The 23,581-nt window shown below is 33.8% G+C and overlaps 1 protein-coding gene across 1 annotated transcript in view; it reads right to left on the bottom strand.

Moving 5' to 3' along the window:
• LOC111178445 (ephrin type-A receptor 3) overlaps window positions 1-23,581 on the bottom strand; it is a 74,019-nt gene that overhangs the window by 16,724 nt on the left and 33,714 nt on the right. Inside the window, exons 5-6 of the mRNA XM_089909882.1 lie at window positions 18,431-18,492; window positions 16,338-16,547 (exon numbers count right to left, since the gene is read on the bottom strand). Of these exons, the coding sequence (XP_089766008.1) occupies window positions 16,338-16,547; window positions 18,431-18,492 (272 nt within the window). The remainder of the gene's footprint in view (window positions 1-16,337; window positions 16,548-18,430; window positions 18,493-23,581) is intronic.

Below are 23,581 nucleotides of genomic sequence, written 5' to 3'. Positions count from 1 at the left end.
GGGAAGTATTATGCTAGTCACTTTGGGTGAGACAAATATAAATAACACACTGGTCCTTCTGTTTGAGAAATATCAAACAAATAGGAATGATAATTAGTTGCTAGAAATAACTAAATGCAGAAAGAAATAAGTATTTAACACTTTGCTTCTCCAACTGTACAATGCATATGAATCATCTTGGGCTCACTCTGATTAAAATGGAAATTCTGATTCAGTAGTTCCAGAATGTAGGCAGGGTCTGCATTTCTAACAAGCTCCAGGTAATGCTGGGGCTTTTTAGAATCGCAGACCCTGCCTACATTGAGTAGGAAGATAGTAGTGGAGACTGCTGTGCCGCAGAGCATGGAGCCGAGATTCTCACTAGAGAAACTGAGGAGGTCACATATGAATTGAGCCTCATAAGGTACGTCAATTTTGATACAACAAAAAAAGGGAGGGATGTTCCAAAGAATTCACATCATCAAAATTTTATGCCATATTCATCAAAATGTGTTCTATTGACATTGTACCTCATAGCACTTCACTGGTTCTTAAGTAATGTTCAAGGGTGACAATATATTGCTTTAGAGAAATGGATTGGCAATTTGGGAGGTAAATTATTAAACCTTATTATGCCTGAATTTCCACATCTGTTATTTGGGAAAGTAACAGTGCTGGTTCATAGCACTGTTGTGAGGCTAAATGACAAATTTCAGTAAAATCTCTAGCGTAGTTCCTGGCACACAGTAAAGCCTCAAGAAACATCAGCTTAATACTCCCATACTCTGAGGGAAATAGCATAAATCAAAGCACAGAGGAGGAAAATATATGTTCTGGAAAAACGGTTTCCAGTGTGATGATACTACAGAGAGTGTGGAAGCATGCAGTAGGAGAGGATGGGAAAAGGTCGAATTGGGATTTAATCACGGGTACATTGAGCAAGTGTTATCCCGTAGAGGAGAGTCGTATATGTGATTAGAACTATCTTAGTAAACTTGACACTTTTCTTCGATGTTTTCACACAAGTGAGCTCTTCAGAAAGAGTACTGCCAGGAGATCTTTAAAGGGCTTACACTGGGTTTTGAAGGATGCACGAAACTGTAGAGAAGTGGGCACAAAAAGGAGGACTGAGCACAGCCTTCTTGAGAAGATAGCAACCTAAGGGTCATCCATGATTTATACCAGTGCAGTAAAATCAGGTTGGAGAGATGGGAGCTAGACCAAGAGGGTTTTGGGAGTTGGTGGGAAACACTACAGAGCTCAACGTGCACTGGAGTAAAGATTGTCCAGAACCAGAAAAACAGAATAGAAAACTCTATGGAGATGAGAGGGCATATGGTCTTAGAAGTTGCCCCTTTCTTTTCTCTCTCACTTACACTCACTCATTCATTCTCTTCTTTATAGTTTGTATATTTTTTCAACAAAAATTTAAAAGATACTTTTTCATATTTAAATTTGGAAGTCTTTTTCCTAGCCTAATATTGCCCTTTCTCTACCAACACATTCAATGTTAATAATAATAATAATATTTTTAAAAAATTAACTTAATTGTACCCGCAGAGTCCAGATTTGGGTTTTAAGGAATCAGTATTTCAAATACTACCCCATAATTGTGATAAAAACAGAACTACACATGTGACATTTAACTATTATAAATCTATTCAGGATGCCAAATGGAATCATTGCGCATACATTCTTTCCCTTTTAAAGAGCTCTGAGAATTAACAGAAGTCAAACAAATTGTACTCATGGGGCAAAGAAAAGATGATACTTTAAAATCTCAGCTGAATGTCTTATCTCTGCTACAGACACTTTGCCATTTCCTTTCCTTTGCCCAGAAACAAATTACTAAAAGCATAAAAATGGCACTAAAAGAAAGAAAGAAAGAGAGAGAGAGAGAGAGAGATAAAGGAAGAAAGTCCTTTCCATATTGAAAATTTTCCATCTATTTAGTAAATATAAGGCACAGATACGTGTCACCTTATCAAGATTCCTTGAAATAAAAATACAGATATTAGGAAAAAAAAAAACCAATAGATTGATGACAACCATGAGCAATAAGCCCATTTTCTGTGTTTTACTTCAACCAGGATTACAATGGTACATGCTAAAGTTGTTTCATCTTCAGTGCTTTACCCCTGTTTTCCAGAGAGGACAGCCTTGACATTGAACATATTTTTTTTTGGTACGCGGGCCTCTCACTGTTGTGGCCCCTCCCGTTGCGGAGCACAGGCTCCGGACGCGCAGGCTCAGCGGCCATGGCCCACAGGCCCGGCCGCGGGTGTGGGATCTTCCCAGGCCGGGGTTCGAACCCGTGTCCCCTGCATCGGCAGGCGGACTCTCAACCACTGCGCTACCAGGGAAGCCCTGAGCATATTTTAATAAAATGTCTAAAAATAGTGAAATACTGAAAAGGGTTTTTTTTAAAATTTGTTTTTAGGAAGAACATAGCTACACCTATGTCGAAGGAGCTTGGAAAGAATCTCTTCACTGGTGGTTCTGTATACAGACATAAATGCCATTGGAGGGACCTCTGATGCCATAGCCACACCCATCTCTTTAGCGGGAGCTTCACTCTTTCAATTCTTGACTAAGACCCGTGCAGTGTGTTTTCTAATGAAGCACATGGTTACAGATTCAAGCAAATTATTTCCAGAACCATTTTCCCATCAAATGCTGTCTATTTGCTGTGTAAATCTTGTTAAAACATTGTTTCAAACACACACAGTGGCAGCCATGCCACTCTCTCGCTTTGTCACAGCTTACCCTTCCCCCTCCCCATATCCTCAAGTCCATTCTCTAGTAGGTCTGTGTCTTTATTCCCGTCTTGCCCCTAGGTTCTTCATGATCTTTTTTTTTTTTCTTAGATTCCATATATATGTGTTAGCATACAGTATTTGTTTTTCTCTTTCTGACTTACTTCACTCTGTATGACAGACTCTAGGCCCATCCACCTCACTACAAATAACTCAATTTCGTTCCTTTTTATGGCTGAGTAATACTCCATTGTATATATGTGCCACACCTACCTTCATCCATTCATCTCATTCAAGTTTTTAATCTAAGCTTCCCTCTGGCTCCTCACTGCATCAAAGCTTGAGTTGCCGCCCTTATAGGAAAGCATAAGGAAGGGGGAGATTTTGATTTTTTTTTCCCATTTTATTCCAAACATGTTATTCTGAACACATAATGAATGAATAAGTGGCATTCAACCAGCTCAACAACTAAGCCAGTTTGCAAAATTAAATGTTTCCTTACCTAGAAATTTCCATTGATCAACTTTTTAGTGTTTTAGTCTTTTTCTTAGTGGCTGGGCTCTGTTCCAGGTCACTGTTTAGTGAGTTCATATACTTAAAAGTAAATATATTTATTTTAATTACAAGAAGAAAACTCTTAATTTATATTTTCCCATATGATATCCATACAACACATTCTAAATGAACAACTGGGGCTAATTTGAACTCATTATTTAGAAGAAAGTGTAAATGAACAAGTATTGTTTGCCTTTACTCAATACTGTTATTGGAATCCCTAGGTAACTAGCTTTTAACCCTAGAATTTTAACCCTGGAACATTTAGCTTTCTCATTAGATGACTTTCATTATCTGCTTCCAGGTGTTTTAGACTGATTGGTTTTGCTCTGGGAATGAAGTGACAATCATATTCAAGACTCTCCTACTGCCCCTAGCCAGCCATCTTGTAAATGGCACCATCCATCACTGGATGAGGAAGAGAATAAAGATGACTGAGGATTATTCATTATTATTTAGGGATTTTTTTTTGTCATTGGCAATAGATTTATAATATACATAAAGCAACAAATAAAGTGTCTAATCTTCAATAGAGTACTCAATAAATGTTTTGTCCTTTCTTCCATTCCAATTCCCTTCAAATAGCACACTTTTACTATTCATGTAAAGAATTTATTAAATGAAGATATAAGGGAAAGCTCATTGCCAACTACAAAGTATTATTCAAATTTATCATTCATTGCTAAAAATACATCAGAGTAAGAAGAGTTTTATAATTTATTTTACTTTTTCCATGATCAGTAAACAACCAGTCACTCTGGTTCAAATGAGAGAAAAATAAACCAACATATTCATAGTACACGCTTAATTCCAAATCAAACTACAGGAGAGATTCCAAGCTCATAATATTATTATAGAGTTTGAGGCAGGGTGAGTGCACCTATTATCACAGACTCTTTAAATTCAACATTGTAGTTTCAAATTCTTTACATTCAAAACTAGTAAAATAAATTCGAGTAGTAGCTTTTGTCCTATACATTGCCATAAATAAAATAAGTGTGCCCAAACTATCATTTGAAACCATAAGGCTATGAGAGCCTGAATACCACCAAAAATTTAATAAATATTTTTAAGCTATGCACATGAATATTACTCCATTCCTTTGTAGGATGAAGCTAAGTAAAATGTTAAAACATAAAAATAATTATGCATAAGTAATACTCACATGCTGGCTGAAAATATGTGACATATTTATCTGCTAGGTGAATGCCTATTCATGAGTTTACACCCATGACATTTTAATAAACGCAATCAAAATATCAAAAGTAAAGTGATCACGTTTAATATTTAAATCTTTGAGTGGAAACGAACGATAACTTTCAAGTATTATATCAAAAGCAAATGAGAATAAAATTTAACAAGAATAAAAAGGTGTACTGTTTGTTACATTATGTTTGCTAGCCTGAAGTTCAACATTCTAGGAGACTTGTTGGCAGATGGCTAGTCTGTTGTATAATTTTTCACAAATGGCAATGTATTCCACATTATCCCCTGCAACTTGCAGTCCAGTGTGGACAGGAGAAATTATAAGTACCTGAGAGAGATATTTGATCCCCACTCTCTCATTCTTTCCACATTCTTTATACATGTTGGGTAACTTTAGAACAAGGTCTCTATATAGTAGCACTATTGACATTTTACACCAGATTAATTCTTTGCTGTAGGGGCTGTCCTGTGTATTGCAGTATGTTTACTAGCATCCCTGGCCTCTACCCACTAGATTACATCAGCATCCTTCCAATTGTGACAGCCAAAATATCTCCAGACAATATCAAATATCCCCTAGGGAGCAAAATCATCCCTGTTCGAGAACTACTGCTTTAGATTGTTTGTGACAAATCCTGATCAGCAAGGGAAAATGATTCAAAGAGGTCCAAGATTTAACTGGATTTTATGTAGACTAAGTGGAATTCTTTCTTTCTTTCTTTCTTTTAACCATTAGCACACTTTCCATGGATATTTTCATTCCTGTTCTAGTCTAAAAAAGGGCCAAGTTCATTAGAGCTCATCTTCTGATATGTGGATTTTGGTAAATATAATAGCACCTCTTTGAGATTTTTCCCTCTATTTTTTGTTTTCTTTTCTTTTCTTCTTTTTCTCTTGCTTTCTCCCTTTAATTTTTTTGAAACAGGGATCATTTTCTATTGCTAGGAAAACTTAAATTAAGCATCAATTTCTTTGTTAGATGGAAGCATCAATAACCAAAATTTTTGGTAAGAAATAGGCTTTTCTTACAAGAGAAAATGCTATCTAAGGCTACAAAACATAAATATCATTGACATAGTGAGACATTGGATAAGAGACCTAGAGGGCTCAATTTGGCTCTGAAATAAGGGTGAAAGAAGAAGCTGGGGCCCATAAATTTTAATTTAGTCACACTTCACGATAACTCTCTGCCTTCAAGCTGAGCATCTGTAGATCTGAGACTATCAAAATAAAATAAATTGAATATACAAGAGTCTGACTCATTAAATTTCCTACAAGTAATGTATTGCAGAATTTATTTATACTTCTACTTCTGATTGGACCACAAAAATTCCTCTTCCTTCCCCACCTCCCACCCCAACAAATTTAAGCCAACATTGCTTGACTTATATTTTCTTCTTCTTTTTCACATTCAGAAATTGCTTTTTCAGTTTATATGTGTAGAGGGCATTTTAAAAATTTAAATGCTTTCCGAAAAACTGCCAAACATATCCTTCAATGAGCTATCCAAAAATTTGGATTTGATGACACAAATGGTGTCATTTGGTATACTGCCTTCTTGCCATAGTAAAGCTATTCTAGTACAACTGTTATTAATGAGCTAAAACTTTGAAATCAGTTGGCAATTGAAGTTTTGGTTGGTAAAATGCTCCTAGGTGTTCAGAAAAGTAAAGCGCCAGATACTTACTCTAAAAATAATTTATGAAGATGTGTTTTTTACAATATTTTAACAGATCATTAAATGAAGCATTTACTTAAGGTGGTCTCTATGTCTGTATGTAAGCTCCCCAGATATTTACATATTTGAGAAACGTCTCCAGTTGCCTGGAGCAAGCCCAGATTCACAGCATATGAAGTGTTTCTAAAACTTCAATTGCAGAGGGACCTCCAGTTCAAACTCAACAGAATCAGAAGCTAATGCTTGTTCCCCATATTTGCAATGCCAAACCCAGAGCCAGTTCCTCCCAGTGCTGATGTCACATCTATGACAGTCAGTAATTGGGGGTGCAGGGGGATTTACGGTCACATGTTCCATTTGGATTCTTAAGTTTAGTAGGAATTAGGAGTTGTCATTTCTAGGCTTAGCTTTGACTGTATTATCTATTTTTTGCCAAGTTTCTTAGCCTCTCTGTGCAGATATCTTATCATTCATAAACTGAGGGTCATGGGAAACATAAAACTTGATTTTATGTTCAGTTTCATCTATCTCTAACAGCTGTGCTAACTTATAAACCTTTGCTCTTTCAACTTTCTATCTTAAACCTACAGAAATATCAAGGATGCTGACATTTTTAATGTTAATTATTTTGGCTCTTGTTTAGTCCAAAGATGATCCTAACTTTGGACTAAACTGCATATCTATTGGCTGTAATATCTGGATTTACTTCCATAGAATTCTTACAGAAAAGTTAAAGGAGAATAAAAGGGCACAAGTAAAGATACTAGGGATTCTCTGGGCAGAGGCATTATGTAATTGCTAAACTCTAATCCAGGAGTAAAGTAGTACAAAACCTTGTTCACTTTGTCCAGAAACAGCAGTTAGAGTAGGAATCACAAAGTAAACATGTTCTTGGAAGATCCTGCAATTCAGTTTTCTAAACTTAATGAATTTAGACAGTTTAAATGAGACATTTGGCTAAAAGCCCTGAATTTTTCAGGTGCTTAACTGAAGTCAGCTCATTCGCTGTGGGTTAGGGGGTTTCAAGTCTTGAGTTCTAAAGAAAAGGAGTGTAATTGCTGAAATCTCTGGACATTGAGCCCTAGTATCTTATGTCTGCCCCAATTTTTCTCTGATTATATACACAAATCTCTCCTTACTGATTTAGGAAATGCTTTGCTGATCCATATTTCACATTGCCTGCCTGTGAGCTCTGTCAGGTCATAGTTAGAGTGACAAAGGACTTTGGAGAGTTTATCTTAGTAAACTCAGAGTAATTGAGTGCTTAACCTGGAGGCAAATATTGGCTTCTCAGGTTAGAAGTGGAACTATAGAGATAAATCATTTGACTAAAGGATTTAGGATCTATCATCAGGAAGTAAACTTCGTTCACTGCAGACAACAGTAGACAACAAGGTGAAGGGCAATCCAAGAAGACTCCCAGGGGAAGCATCTGTTCTAATTCCCAGTAGTTCAAATCTAAAAGTCATTGAGAGAATTGTTCCAGCAGATGTCGACTGCCACAAGAGATCAGAGACAGATGATCTCTCAGGTAGCAAAAGTCAATACTTTGAACTTTTGAAATTTTTCAACATTCCGTGAGACACTTAAGAATTTCTTAAAAGTCTTCACCTTGTATTCTAAGTAACTCTATGGCTATCCAGGAAATAAAATACAAATAACTTTTCTGTTACTTTCAGGGTCAAATAATACAATATAAAATTAGGTCATCTGATGTATAATGTATATCTTCAACAAAAACAAAAACAATGAAAAAATTTAGGGATAAGACTAAACATACAGCCTAATATGGGTACAGCTCTTTTCAAAGTTCAAAGAGGTTTTAAGTGTTAAACCTTGTGTTTTACATATACTGAATTCCTACTTTATTTTTTAAAGGTTACAGAAATTCATTTGAAAGTGAATTTTTAGCACTCTGAACACAAGTTTCCAAAAAAGCCATATTGATAAGTAAATAAGTCAGAAAGATCTATCCAATATAGCAGGAAAACTATACATTTACAATAAAAATAATGAAACAGAAGTATTAGATTCATTCTAGTAATTAAGCAAAAAAGTACATAACTTGGGTAGGCTTGGTTTTATTAATATTGATAACTGAAAAATTAGGAAAGATAACATGATAGTTTGAGAATCTCATAAATATCTGCTGAGACAATTCTGACTAGACATCATGGCAATGGTTTCCTTGTATGTCTATGTTAGGTAAAAATTGCTTGAAATACGGGGGCAGTTCCAGAGCAATGGCTAGCAAATGAAAGGGAAGAAATCATGGGAGTGGGCCTGAACCATGACATGTAAAACTGTAGTTGAAAAAGGGTCACAGGACAGGAACGAATCAAATTATTAGCCATTCCAGGCATCAAGTAGTAAGACTGGCTTGGGAAATAATGACTGCTGTCTCTCCCAGTGCCGGAGCAGCTGGGGCTGGTCAGTGGCTTCAGGGTACATGGGAAAAGCTTCAGGCAATGTGTCATCACAAATTTGAAATGTGGGATATTCACAAGTCAACTGGAAATAATTTTAGTAAGTGATTTTTACTAAGCTTCCAGGGCTCAACACTACAGACTGGACCAGTCACTATTTGCTTGTTTTTAAGTCCGAGTTATATCATTAATCTGACTACTTAACTTGTCTTCTTGCAAAGTGAGCCTGTTGGAATAAGAGAAATTATTAAAATTATTCCATTGAATTGAAAAATAGTTAAAGCAAATGAATTTGGCCTATTAACCTCAATATTTACATTATTTTCTCCTTCACTCTCACTAATTCTCTGTTCTAATGTCATTTTATTAGAGAAACTCTCTCTGATTGTCCTATCTACAGTAGCATCTCCCGCATACTGTCCACATTCAGCATCTTATTTCTCTGCCTTGCTATATCTTCACCTGTTTGTTTATTATGTGAAATACCACACTAGAATGTAAGCTCACGGAGTCAGGGCTTTGTTTTTACCTCTGGGTTCTCAGGTCTTAGAACAGTGCCTAGTATATTGTAGGCACTCAAATATTTGTTGAATGAATGAATGAATGAATGATGCACTGCAGAGAAAACTGTTCCTGCTAGAGACTGTGTGTAATATATTTACATAGAACCTCCTCACTCGTGTGTATCATTCCAAAATTATAGTTGTGATTTTTCTCCACATAAATCTGGATGGATTATTTTCACATGTTGAAATGTTCGTGCTATCCATCTCTCTGAAATGGGTGGCTAGAAAGTATTTGATCCCTCATTAAACTTTGAGGCACCATTAACTGAGATTATAAAATCTTCTAGAGTTTTCTGATTTGGGGATATATAAGTTTACTTTGTGAAGCTACATAAGACAGAAGCTATGTACTGATCCTAAGAGACTAGAAAATGTTGACATTATTTATTTTGTGTCCAAGCTTAAAATACATTACTATATGAAGGCCACTGATTAGATATTTACTTATTGCTTTTTTTCATTCATGTGTAAATTACATATGACATATACTACTTATCAAAATACTATTATTCTCTTTTTATATCACACAAGTTTTTGGTATACATAGTTTTTAGTCCTTGAGAATTCTACAGAACTAAGGCTCATGTTTTCTAATATTCATATTCTTCAAGTGGAGTTATCCTGAAACAGAGTATTCAGCCACTTAGCTTTTAATCACTTGCTTTAGCCCCTTTTTTTTTCTTGTCTTGCAAATGAAATTAGATAAGACAAAGCAGTAGTAGAATATTTCTGGCATCAACTTGGCAGACTCACAGAGAAAAAAAATAGAGTAAGTTATTATGTAAAATAAGATTTCTTTTTCCTATTACTTAACACATAATGCCTGTAATAACTTTTCATTTGGTTTTATCTTCTAAAAATTAAATAGGTGTTAATTGGCCATAGGGCAATGTGACACAAGACAGAACTTTTTTCATTCAATATAAAAATCCACTTGGCAATTACTCAGTATGCATCTCCATAACAGAAATAAAGAGAAAAATACTAATAATGAAGAATGTAACCAAGAACACATCATTTGGTTTTCTTAAATTTCCCAGATCAGTTTATGTGGTAATTATACCCCTAAAATGAATTTGGGGACTTGAGAACAGGATTGACTTTACATGACACAGCATATAAATTAGGTAAAAGTCTATATTTTCTTTAACTTGATCCTGTTTAAAACAGCAAATTGACCACTATCATCTTGGAATTTTGGATTCCATCTATTTTAACATACAAACATAATATATGTATTCATACACACATAAAAATGTTAACTTATTAAAAGTGAAATTTCATAAGAAAAAGATTGAAAAATTATTCAGTAGAAAACAGTTCTCACCAATAATACCATGCTTCTGATAGTATAAAATAGAGCAAATCAGTAGTTCAGTCCAAAGAAATGGGAAACATGCCATAATTATACTCTGAAATTCACATGATGTATAACTAAAGAGAGATAATCCATTTTTTTGTTTGTTTTTCTCAACAACAAAAATTCTCTGATGTTTTAAATTTGCAGAGCTAAATGCTCCAATCATATCCATCCCAAGTAAAATCCAGGGCCTTTTATGATGGTTTGCAACCTTAGGTATGCATCCGCAGGTATGCTTTCAAGACCTTTCTTCAAAACATGTTCTATCACGTAATACTATATCATAAGTCAGATTTTATATCATTTAATAACTACTCAAATATTTAGTTTTTAAGGTGTTATTTTCCTCATAAAGTATCTATAACAGTGGTTCTCAAAGTGTTATCCAAGCATTTCTTGGTGTCCTCAAGAGCATTTCAGGGGGTCTGCAAGATTGAACTATTTTCATAGTAATACCAAAACTTTACACCTTTCTCATTCTCATCATGTCATGAATGTACAGTCGAATTTTCTAAAGGTTACAGGATGCATAATAATATTGTATAATAAAAAGTGTCAGTGTTTGGAATTTCCATATAACTCAGTAGTGAGAAATCAAGAAAATAACTAGAAGTGTGTATTGAAAAAAAATTCCAATTTCCTATCCAATATTCTTATGGAAATCACATAAAAGTGTATATTATTATCTCAGCTGACTCTTTCCTTTCAGGCCTACTATTGAGGATATAAGGAAGGAAAACTCAGAGTACACTTAAGACAGTATCAAAAGCAGCAGGAGAAAATGTCTGATATATTGTTTTAAGTTGTAAGGCTAAGGGTTTTCTCAACTCCTCAGATGTCCCCTCCAGTTTAAGAATCTTTAATTACAGAATTAGTGGATATAATTTCTATTTCACTCTTCTACCCTGCCTGTCAACCACAGAGGTGTTTTAAAAATGAGAACAGCAGACACCCTACATTCATTCAGTGGCATTGAATCAAATGTCTCTCATGATTTCTTAGTGCAATTACCCTCTATCTAAAGGCAATAACTTTCAGAGGAGCAATCGGAAAAGTATAATGAATTGAGGCACTGAATGCTGATTTCTGAAATGTGTTAAGTGTGATTAAAGTAACGTGACTGGTAAAGCAGATTAACAAGAATGTGTCCATCCAAAAAGAATGCCTTGGCACACTATTTTAAATGGTGAACTTGTTTTTCTGAAATAACCATAATCATAGCATGCTAATTTGAATAAATAAGGCAGATGTCTAAGCTGAATAATCTGTTTTTGGTTAGAAAACAACCCAGACTTTACAACAATGTGCTACTTTCCTTATTTATTAGCTATAAGCTTATTGAAACCACAGATTTTATCTTAGTCAGGTCTGCTTCCCAAATACTATATGCCTAAACAATTTTGAGTGATAGTATCATTTACAATCTAGTTTTAAAGATAATTTCGAAAGAGGAATTCCCCAAGCATTTTGGACAATAGCAGTGTTCCTGCAGTAAGTACACGTTCCCAAAACGACAGCCTAGTATGACAACACTCATTTCATTGTTTCAGTGTCTTTGTTTAAAAAGCAAAATAGAAGTCCTATTACTGTATGACCATGCCTCATATTTTAGGGTAAATTATAAAATTATTGTACCAAACAAGGCTTATTATGGGAAATTAAATCAAAGATGTCTAAATTATTCTAGAAATGCAGATGCAAATTACAGCTTCTCAGAGGGAAGTCAGGACTCCCACAGATATTTTGAGGAGTTCCAAGAAAATACAAGGATGGACACTGAAGAACTCTAATCAGCTATTTATTGGTAGTGAATGAGCCCATTTGGTTAGTGTGGCTTTTAAGAATCTTCTGGGAATGAAGCATAAATGCAAAGGTCCTATTGCACTTTTACTTCACAAAGGCTAAAGAGGAATTTTGACACATCAACATCATTCTACTAAGGTTGAAATAATCTTGTGGACCCCTTGGTCCTGACAAAGTAAAAATCAGTATAAATGAAGCTCTCCAGAGAGCAGATGATGTAGATTCGAATGAATCTTTCAACTTTCTCCAAGAGAAATTGTTTCTTGGAGTATCCTAGTGCAAGAGTTCAGAAGTAACCTCCCCAAAACGTGCCACTTTGGCATATGAATGTTTTTGAGCCAAAGGCAATCAGGACCCTGCTCCTTCAAGAGAAGCTTCTGCCTCTCCCTTAACTACCTAGAAGAATTTAAATCGTCGAGGGAGGGTCCTTTCCCAGAATGAGATTACCAGAGATGAATTTCATCTGAGTGGCCCATCTGTATGTCAGGGCAAACATCTAATTACCCAACATCTACTCTTCTTATCAACTTGTGAATTACTTTCCTCCTCTTTGAAACCTCAGGCCTTCTTTGCCACTCCTTAGCTCAAGATGGCATATATACCTCATTTTACCTTTCTGTCTTTGACCCTCTCGTATATGTGAGATTCCATGCATACGAAATTAAATTTGCTTTTCTCCTGTTAATGTCTCATGTTGATTTGATTATTAGACCAGCTAAAAGAAGCTTTGAACGGTAGAGGAAAATTCTTTCTCCCCAACGCTAGAAGTTAAGACTAGTATTGAGAACAAGGATGTGCTCATTTAAAGAAAAGAGAGATTAGAACCTGAATGAATTACCGAAAAATAGAATATCTCAGATAAAGGCCTTTTTCCCCAAATACTTTCTATTAGAACTGGAAATATTTCTTGAATAAGGTGATTTTTGTAACAGGGATAATGCTAGCAAGAATACTTTTCATGGAGTGTGTTAATAGCTCAAATAGTAGCAGAGGGTTATGAAGAATATCTTTAGAATGCAGAGTAGCAGTGAGTAGAATAAAAAACATTCTCTTCCAGACAACAAATATTATATATTATCATCTGTTGTGTATGTTGTCCCCTGGAGTAATAATTTAGTCATAAAAATGCTTTGCTGCAGAATGGTGGCTGACTAATTTTTCTGGTGATCAGAGAAGGAGCACAAAAAGCACTATCAAGATACCCATGTTTTGTAATTTTATCAAGTTTTCAGAGCTGTGTAGGAATAGCCACTGTTCTAAACTTAACTAGCTGCAAGGTATACAATTTTCTTAAATTTCTCTTGCTCTTAATCTAATGAACTGTGTTCCTAAGAACAGCAACATTTTTTGCTGTTTTTTTGTTTTTTTGGGTTTTTTTGCAGTACGTGGGCCTCTCACTGTTGTGGCCTCTCCAGTTGCGGAGCAACAGCGGACCAGGGCACGAACCTGTGTCTCCTGCATCGGCAGGCGGACTCTCAACCACTGCGCCACCAGGGAAGCCCAGAACAGCAACATTTTTATGCAGAACACAGTTTCTAAAAATACTTAGATTCATGAACAAAGGTAATCTGCTAGAGAGTACACCTGAAAACGGGAAATGCAAACAAGGGTAAAAGCCATTATGAGAGTTCCAACTTCTAAATCAACACGGCTAGGGATATATCTGAGACACAGAGCTTCTTTCTGTGTTTCTATCACTGTGGCTTTACTTGTACATGAAACTCAGTCTTGCATATTGAGCTCTTTCTCAGAGTGAGATATAGTTGCCATGTGACAACCTTAGTGGCTGTTAATAGAGTTACTGAGGTTGATGACTTCTGAAAAGAATGAGAATTTTTGTTTGCTTCTTTGTTTGTTTGTTTAATCAGGAATAAACTCTTAGAATTAAACAAGAAGAAAGCAGAAGCTGACTGTCTTTTTTAAAAACTGCTCATTCTCTTGGCTAGTGAGAGTATAATGAAATGGCCTCATTTATATATTGCCACTAAAAATGAAAAGTGATAACAAACTATATGTAAAACAATTAAGCAATTCATGTACCAAAATCTTCACATATTTGTCCATATTTTGACTCACCAATTTTCTAGAAATTTATCCTGAAGAGGTAATGATAGAAAGGCATGAATTATATATCAAGATGTACATCAAAGTATTGCTAATAATAGCAAAACATTAGAATTCTACCCAATTAATAGTACATTGGCTAAATAATGTACATGAGTAAAATGGAGTACTATACATTATTTAATAATACTTTAAAAAAATTTCATCATCCAGAATATTCTATATTTTATATTTCATGTTAAAAAGGGCAGATTACAAAATGATACTGAATTTATATATAAAGAAAATACTGGATTTATTAAGTGGAAATCATTTTTTTATATCAGTATACATATTATGATCTTTTTTTGTCACTATATGCAGAACTGAAAATATTTTTTATATGAAAATGCATAGAAAAATATTATGAAAAGATAAAATTAAAGAACCTAGGGGTAAGACAGGAATAAAGACGCAGACCTACTGGAGAACAGACTTGAGGATATGGGGAGGGGGAAGGGTGAGCTTTGACAGGGCGAGAGAGAGTCATGGACATATACACACTAACAAACGTAGTAAGGTAGATAGCTAGGGGGAAGCAGCCGCAGGGCACAGGGATATTAGCTCGGTGCTTTGTGACAGCCTGGAGGGGTGGGATAGAGAGAGTGGGAGGGAGGGAGTCGCAAGAGGGAAGACATATGGGAACATATGTATATGTATAACTGATTCACTTTGTTATAAAGCAGAAACTAACACACCATTGTAAAGCAATTATACCCCAATAAAGATGTTTTAAAAAAAAAAAAAAGAGTGACCCCCAAAAAAAAAAAAAAAGATAAAATTAAAATGTTAAAACTGGTTATTTTTGAGTAGTGTCATTAGCCATGATTATCATATTTTTATTTTTAAAAATTTCTTCCATAAAAATATTTCTCTAAAATAATAGTATGTCAAGGAAATTTGCCAAAAACATAAGAAGAAATAATCAAATGCATTTTGAATCAAAGGAATGCAAATTAACAGATAAAATTCCTCACAGTAAGTAAATATTAAAAATAACGATAATATCTAATTTTATTAGGAGTGTATTGAAATGTGCTTTTAAAGTAGGCACAGACTCTTTAACACAGAAAATCTACTTTTAGGAATATATTATAGGGAAATCATCAGATTCAAACAACTATGAATGCAGATGTATCATATACACATTTGTAAAATATCTTGAAAAAATAGATATAATAATAATTTGCCCACTAATTAGGACGGTTTTAAAAATGATACAACTAGAAAATAGAATATATTAAACAGCTAAAAGTATAAACAAATATTATTTATTGACAGTGAAATATATTCAAGAGGTATACTGCTAAGAAGAGAAATGAAGTATACAATTTGCATTCAGGATAATCTAATTTTAATCATTTATTCATGCATATGTCTGTATATAGAGGTATGCACAAAAAAATCTGGAAGAACTGACTCACAAAATTACAAATATTCTGTGGGTGGCATAATTACGGATGACTTTTCTCCTTTTTATTGCTTTGTTTTAAAATTTTTATAATGTAAACGTGTTACTCATGTAAGCATTACTTTTAAAATGGTTTAAGATTATACCTAGTTGGATGGGGGTACAAAGAATTTATCCAATCTTTTCTTAACAGTGGTTCAACCATGACAAAAAGATAGGTCAATAAGACTTTAGACATGTTAGAACCTTGCTGCATTTTTTGGGAGAATCATTGAACCAACATATGGAATTTCAGAATATCATTACTCACCTTATGGACAGTGACCATCTATTTTTCCAGAATAAGTAACAATATTTTACTTTTAAAGGATAAGTTTCATACGGGGGAAGATATAATTGACAAAGCATTTTGGGATGTGATTTCTATTTATTTGTCAGTCAACATAATACAAGTTGCTAAACAAAGATAAAAGAAAAAAAAATGAGTTACTCACTCTTGTTGTGTAAGCAGCTTCTGGGTCATCTTCTAGAACACGTGAAAGTCCAAAATCAGAAACCTTACACACCAAATTACTGTTGATCAAGATGTTCCGAGCAGCAAGGTCTCGGTGAACGTAGCCCATGTCTGAGAGATACTTCATGCCAGATGCTATCCCTCGAAGCATCCCTACCAGCTGGATAACCGTAAACTGGGCATCGTGTTTCTGAGAAGTATTTCAAATGTACAGTTAAGGTGTGTTTCTATTTCCTAAACTATATCTTGATTAAAATTTCACATACTGAATTGTAAAGTATATACATTCTAGTTTTAAGTACACCAGCCAGGACTAAATAGATGCAGGAGTAAAACAAAATAGCATAGTAGCTACATTACTTTGTAGCAAGAAGTAGCCTAATATTCTTTTTTTTTTTTTTTGCGGTACGCGGGCTCCTCACTGCTGTGGCCTCTCCGTCGCGGAGCAGAGGCTCCGGACGCGCAGGGTCAGCGGCCATGGCTCACGGGCCCAGCCGCTCCGCGGCACGCGGGATCCTCCTAGACCGGGGCACGAACATCGGCAGGCGGACTCCCAACCATTGCGCCCCCAGGGAAGCCGACCTAATATTCTTTAACTTCAGGTTCAAAACTAGAACTTTGCTGGTCGTTTGATGAGACAAACTCCTTCTCAGAAACTTTAAGGTCACGAACAAAAAAATAAAATGGATCCTGTGGCTATTTTAGGTTTGTATTTATTGGTTTGATTTGAATGCTTATTCTTTCTTCTTGTTTTCCTATATTTTATTAATTGCTTCAAATATGGTAGATTTTAAATCTTTAATTATCATAATAGATAATTAGTTCAAAATTAGTCAAAAATATTTACTGAATATTTGTTGTTCTACCCAACCCTGAGTTATAGGTCATAAAACTGAAAATAATAGGAGATAAATTCAAATGGTCCTGGATTTAGAAAAGTTTCCAATCTACTCAGATTAAAATAGAAATATACAGTTTATATGATAGATAGATAGATGATAGATGCATGCATACATATATAGATATATAAAAAAATAAAATTTAATGTCTAGCAATATCTAAACAATAATTTTAGAGGAAAATTTATTATAATTTTAAAAGAATATTTATTATAATATTTTGAATTACCTGACTTGCAAAATGTTTATTTTTGAAATATGTTTGTGAAAATAATTGTTACTGAAACCTTTATTCAGCTCATGAATATTAAAATAAAGAATATCATTTCTTATTCATAGAAAAATTAGTATTTTCCTCCATGATTATGAATTATACTATATATCTTATCTATCTATCCATCTATCTATCTATCTACCTATCTATCTATCCCTATCTATACAATGCTGAAAGCACGTTGAGGATAGGGTCTGTGTTTGTTTTTTTTATCCCTTGTTTATAGTGACTGGTGATTGACAGTGTCTTTTTTTTTGACGGTGTCTTGTACTCTGTAAATCTACTGAACTTCTTTGAATGTAACATTTGTTGATATTAGTAAAACATAAATTTTCTAAATGTAAACAACTGAAATTTATATGTAAATATATGTTATATATGTACATATGTATGTATATATTATGATATATAAGTAATGATATCTCTGGATTGAGAATACTTAGGCATTATAGCACATGCTTAGTTTGTGAGTGGACAATACTATGTGAGAGATAGAAGGTCTTCTATCTTACAGTAGATGGAGGTTGCTTTAAATAAGGAAATGAATATTTCTGTCTTATATCAATGTTATTTATGTCTTACTTTAGAATCTTTAAATTTTTGTTTTAACCAATGTGAATCTTGTCTGAATGAAAAGGATGAAAAAAATTGCACAAATTTGTTTTAAAAACATAAACCATTGACATTTGGATGTTACAAGATAAAAATGTAATTTTACAGTCTTCCTTTTGCTATTTAGTCCCAAAAAATTCAGTTTTCTTAAAACTTTATCTAATTGTTTAGCATAATATTAGAGGTTGTCTCTATCATTTTCAGCAATTTATTCCACATTTATATATGTGTGCAGATAGATAAAGATAAGGTGGAGATATGCGAATGTGTATACAATCTTCTACTTACACGTAAGAAACTGTCCAAGGAACCATTCTCCATGTATTCTGTGACAATCATAACTGGTTTACCTAGGTATAGGTAAATAATAAATGTATAATCATCAGTAGAGTTCAACAAATATCATGCAATGAACATATATAATACATTTTTATACACCTAATGCATTAAAAAATATGAATTTTTCTCTGTCCTCCAAATTTTGCCAAATTACTATTAAAAAGAAAACTAGCTTTCAATAGAAAATTTAAAAAAAAATTGAGAAAGATTGGTTTTCAGAAAAGGGCCTATAACTTATATGATATCTAAACTGGCGTTTTGGTATGGTTTTCCTTAAACACAAAATATGCCCTTTTCTTCACTCTAATTGCATTTTAGCTGAACTACAAAATCAGATATTTCTTTCTTCAAGCCCAGGATAGAGTCATGAATTCCACAATCATTTACACTCTCTACAGATACATGCAGAGCTATATGCTAGGTGTTTTCTCTTGTGCTGGTTAGTCAGAAGCAAGTAAATCAAAGTCCCTACCTTCATGGATCCTATATGTGAATTGAACAAAACAATTAAGACTAATTATTATAATCTGTATTCAAGTAACACATTAAAAATTATAAAATCCATGCTATGCTTAAAAGAAAAATAAAATTAAAATTGCTCTTGGTAGTAACTTGTAATAACCATTTTGGAAATATGGGCCTTAAACATCATTAAACATTTTAACAAGCATTTAAATGTATTTGTACAGTACTTAGTGTGTGCAAGGTGCTGGTTTAATTATTTTACATATACTAGCATTAATTATCATCATTTCCACTTTTTACATGAAAAAAACTGAAATATATAGAGGGTAATTAACATCACACAGCTAATAAGTATAAAGCCAGAAGTTGCAACCTGAATATATTATGCTGTTACTTTTGGAAATGTACACTGAGGGAAACATTTAAAATAGGAAAAAGCATTAGACACAGAGACACAAAGGTGCTAAGTATACTGATACATAGATCTACAAATAGAATAAATCTTCAACTATAGGTAATAACTGAGGCAATCGTTGGGTGTCAATTCTACACATCATTCCAAATTGAAAGAATGACTCTGAAGACTGTAGCACTTTCAGAAATTATTACAGTAAAATGGAACTCCAATTTCAAGGCCTACACATGTTACCACAGCATAATTCACTTCCCTTATTGTTGCTATGATATTGTTTTAACTATAAATCTATCATTTTACAAAAAGAAAAAAAAAAACCTCCCTTCTCTCCCAAGTCTAGAAGATCTGCATTAAGTCTTGACTAAGCATGAAAAACCTTGAGCACATAATAGATTTTAAACAAACATCCATGTACATCTAACTGTAGAGCAAGCATGATTTTTTTCATGTGTTCCTTCTACATCATGGTTTGTGTGCCATTCTGATGCCAGAAAATAGCTTTTTTCCTTGTTTTTCCTTTCTCCTTGTTTTTCCTTTCCTTTCCTTAATTCATACTGGTTGTGAATTGTGGCTTAGTACCGTGAAGATTATATTGATGCTTACTACGCTTAGTACGTGAATATATACTAAGCTGTATGTCTTATTTATTTAGAGGTGAGGAAATTATTTAAATTCTGTAAAATTTCTTAGATTTTCATATATGTAAAAATAAATTGACACAGCAATTTATTGTCAACTGAGACACTGATTTAGTTATATATTTTGGGTAATATATCAAACATTATACATGCCTTGGTGTAACACTGGTGTAAAGCTTTTTAAACTTAATGTTAATAAAATTTTCCACACGTTCAAAAAATAATCTGATAATGTCTGAAAAGTCATTTTAGTCAAAACCTTCAGCCTCCAGACTTGCTTTTTCAAAATTTTAATTAAGCTTTGATCTAACAATATTCAGGAAAAAAGAGAAAATTCAACATTTCCTTGGAAACTTCTATTTCTCCTGAACTGGTAAATCAAATACCTAAGAACTGATCCCAGAGAACTAATCTGAAATGAAATGAATGAACAATCAAATGAATGAAATCCTGCACATGCATGTTTTCCATACATCACTATAAGTGTCTATATTTCTTCCTTAATATAATTCTTAGAAGAATAACATGCTCGCAAAACTCAATGCAGCCCTTGAATGTAGTTACAGATATATTGCTTCCCACAGTCAACTCTCAATTACAGTGGCCAGTTACCGTGTTTGTATACTACCCAGACCTTTGCTTATCACTCTTTTCCTTCTGGCTCTCAGCCTTATGACCATTTCATTTCTTGTTAGCATGTCTGGTAAAATGTTTGGCAAGGGAAATAAAAGTAGCTGAAAAATCAAACCAGTCAATTAAGCCAAAGCCCCATGACCATTCAGAAATCAGACCAGGCTGCATTTAGCTCTATAATTTAGGTATTTGTAAACACATCAGTTAAGATGGGCAAGTCTGAAAATGTGCTTTGCATTAAGTTCAAAGATTCAGCAAACCCAAATGTACAGACAAAAAGTAAACAGAATCAAATATTCTACCTTGGAAAGCAGGATCTTCACTAACTTTTCCTTGTGATTTTGATTATGATAAACAGAGTTAAAGGAAAAGCACAATAGTGGTTAGAACTAGTTCTAATGTGTATTAAATGTAGTTGGAAATTATTTATAAAATACCAGCTCATCTGCACATGATGCAATGTATTTCTATCAAAGTTTGCACATTCTTTCATGTGTATTTTGATTTAGAAATGACATTATCAGCTTCTTCAAGAACCTATATCATTCACTGCCCTCAGAGATCCTTAAATACATCTGAGTATATCTATTAAAATCAATGAAATTATTGTTGTTTGGCTGAAATGAAACTCCACCAAAAATCAGCATAACAAAATGTGCAGTGGAATTTTGCTTTTGTTCGTAAATTGATTTATGAGTATAGATAAAATCATGATCTTTCATAATTAAAGGGTTAAAGGAAGCACATAAGTCTCTTACAATTGGTTCATTTCCCCAATGGCTTAGAGATATTTACGAATCATTTTGTTTGCTGACAGAACAAATGTGATTCAAAATGTCTAATAATTCCAAGTTCAGCACTATTTCACCACCTTCTTAATCACATAGTCTATTAAAAAAAAACAGCAGGATAATGTGATAAATATATAGCTATATATAGAAATTTTATTGCAATTATCAAATAAATGTTGGTCTTAGATTAAAATAGTTTCATTCAAACATGAAATGTATGTATCAATGATTTAAATGTTATAAACTACTGAAGTGTATTTCATTTCCAAAGGAAATGCTATTAATTCCTACTAACAGTAATTGTGTCTTACATAGTAAGTCTGTCTGTTTTTAAGACTTACACACACCCCAACATGAGTGGGATTTATAAAATCAAAATCTTTGACCTTAGCAGCCAGTACTCATCATTAGTATCATGTAATCAAATCAGGGTGGAAGCAAAAAAGTATAAACAGGAGAAGGAAAATTGAAGAAAATAGACAAAATATGCCTTACTATTCTCAGGAAAGAAGATTTGAATCACTTTTGATTAGAAACTAGAAAATGTTTTGGTTATAGATTTCCATGTACTGTAACTAACTGACTGATAGAAATATTGTAATGAACTGAATTAGAGTATTTTTCTGTAGGTTTCACATTAAATCATATAAACATACAGGGCAACCTTTTCCAAATTCCATTTTAATCAGGACACAATTCATGTTAAGAATGATCCCTATTACATCCACTGGTCTATGAGTTAACCAGGGCAGGGACCAACTCTAGTTTGTCTGTAGTTCTAAATCCAGCTCCTAACAGAGTGCCAGTTAGAACAGATCATACCATGTCTATTATTTCAGGCTAGCTAAGGATAGTCTCTCTCTTCAAAATCAGGCTAAGAAGTACTTTCTCCAACTCTTCCTTAACCAGCCATACTCTATTAATCTTAACACATTGAAAATTTTACATTAAGCTGACTTTAAAATTTTAAAATGTCTTTATGCTTAATTTGAAATGAAATTAATACTTTTAAGGAAAGGACAGGAACAATATTTCTACTCTCCCTTGTATTGTCTATTAAAAAATATGACATGGACTTGAGACAAGTGTCAAAGAAAAGCTTTAGAGAGAGGCAAACAAGAAATAGAAGTAATTTGGCATTGTCACTAAAGAATGACAACTTAATCCAGTAATATCTCCTTATCATATGTGCTGACAATGCAAACAAATGATTAAGCTTTTGGTGTGCAGTGGACACTCACACCAATACAGAAGTGTTTTCAGTGTTAGAAATCCTCTTAATGGTCTGCCCATGCTTTCCTCAATAGTACAAGGCTACAGTTAAGTTGCATTATTATTATTTTTTAATTTGTAGAAAATAATCCATCCCTAAATAACAACAAAAAGCACATCAGTCTCATCCTATATAATTCCTTCTATTGCACTAGGTGAAAAGTGACCAATGGAAAGTCTTCTTGGATGGAATCTGAACATCTTTTGACTAATGGTGTGATGGCAGAAATATCAAACATTTGCTAAAAACAAGTTCCATCTTTTTGAACTTCAACTAAAATTGATAACACATGTTAGTACCAAGTTCTGAACAGGACTGTGCCCCCAGCTTTCTGCTACTTTGAAGATCAGAGACTCTCTCACCTTCTCTTGTTTAAGACCATCAAGCTCAAAACCACACCATTAAAATTGTTTATGGCTTAATTCAAATAAATGAAAATATAATTATTGAATAAAGGGCTCTCTAACTTGAAAATGATACATTATAATAGACTTAGTGTTTCAAAGCACATAATTAACAGCAATAATAAAAAATTATCTTTAAGCCAAAAAGGAATTGTTTTCAAGAATTTTCTTCTACACTCCCAGATTAACTGGTAAAATCTTCTCAAATTCAACCAGAAGTGGTCATTTAGATTGCATAGTTCTATTCCACCTAAGAACATATTCTTATGGAATCTTATTTGATCTTACAAGGACCTGGAAGTAATAAAGTAGAACTGCTAATTCCATGTTACAAGTTACAAGTCTCTGGGAGTGGTTTGATTTGTCAGATGTCTCACAAACCAGTAGAGCTGAATCAGAATTTGAACTCTGACCCTCTGATTCTTAATCCAGATACCAATATGATTTCTTTTCTTCTTTAACTACAATTTGTTCATTAAAT

This window comes from Delphinapterus leucas, chromosome 4 (genome assembly GCF_059928025.1).
Source record: "Delphinapterus leucas isolate spDelLeu-1000000601 "Yukka" chromosome 4, BTC_Dleu_Yukka2, whole genome shotgun sequence".
Lineage (NCBI taxonomy): Eukaryota > Metazoa > Chordata > Mammalia > Artiodactyla > Monodontidae > Delphinapterus > Delphinapterus leucas.
Note: the sequence above shows the minus strand (reverse complement) of the source record. Positions and strands in the feature narration are given on the sequence as shown.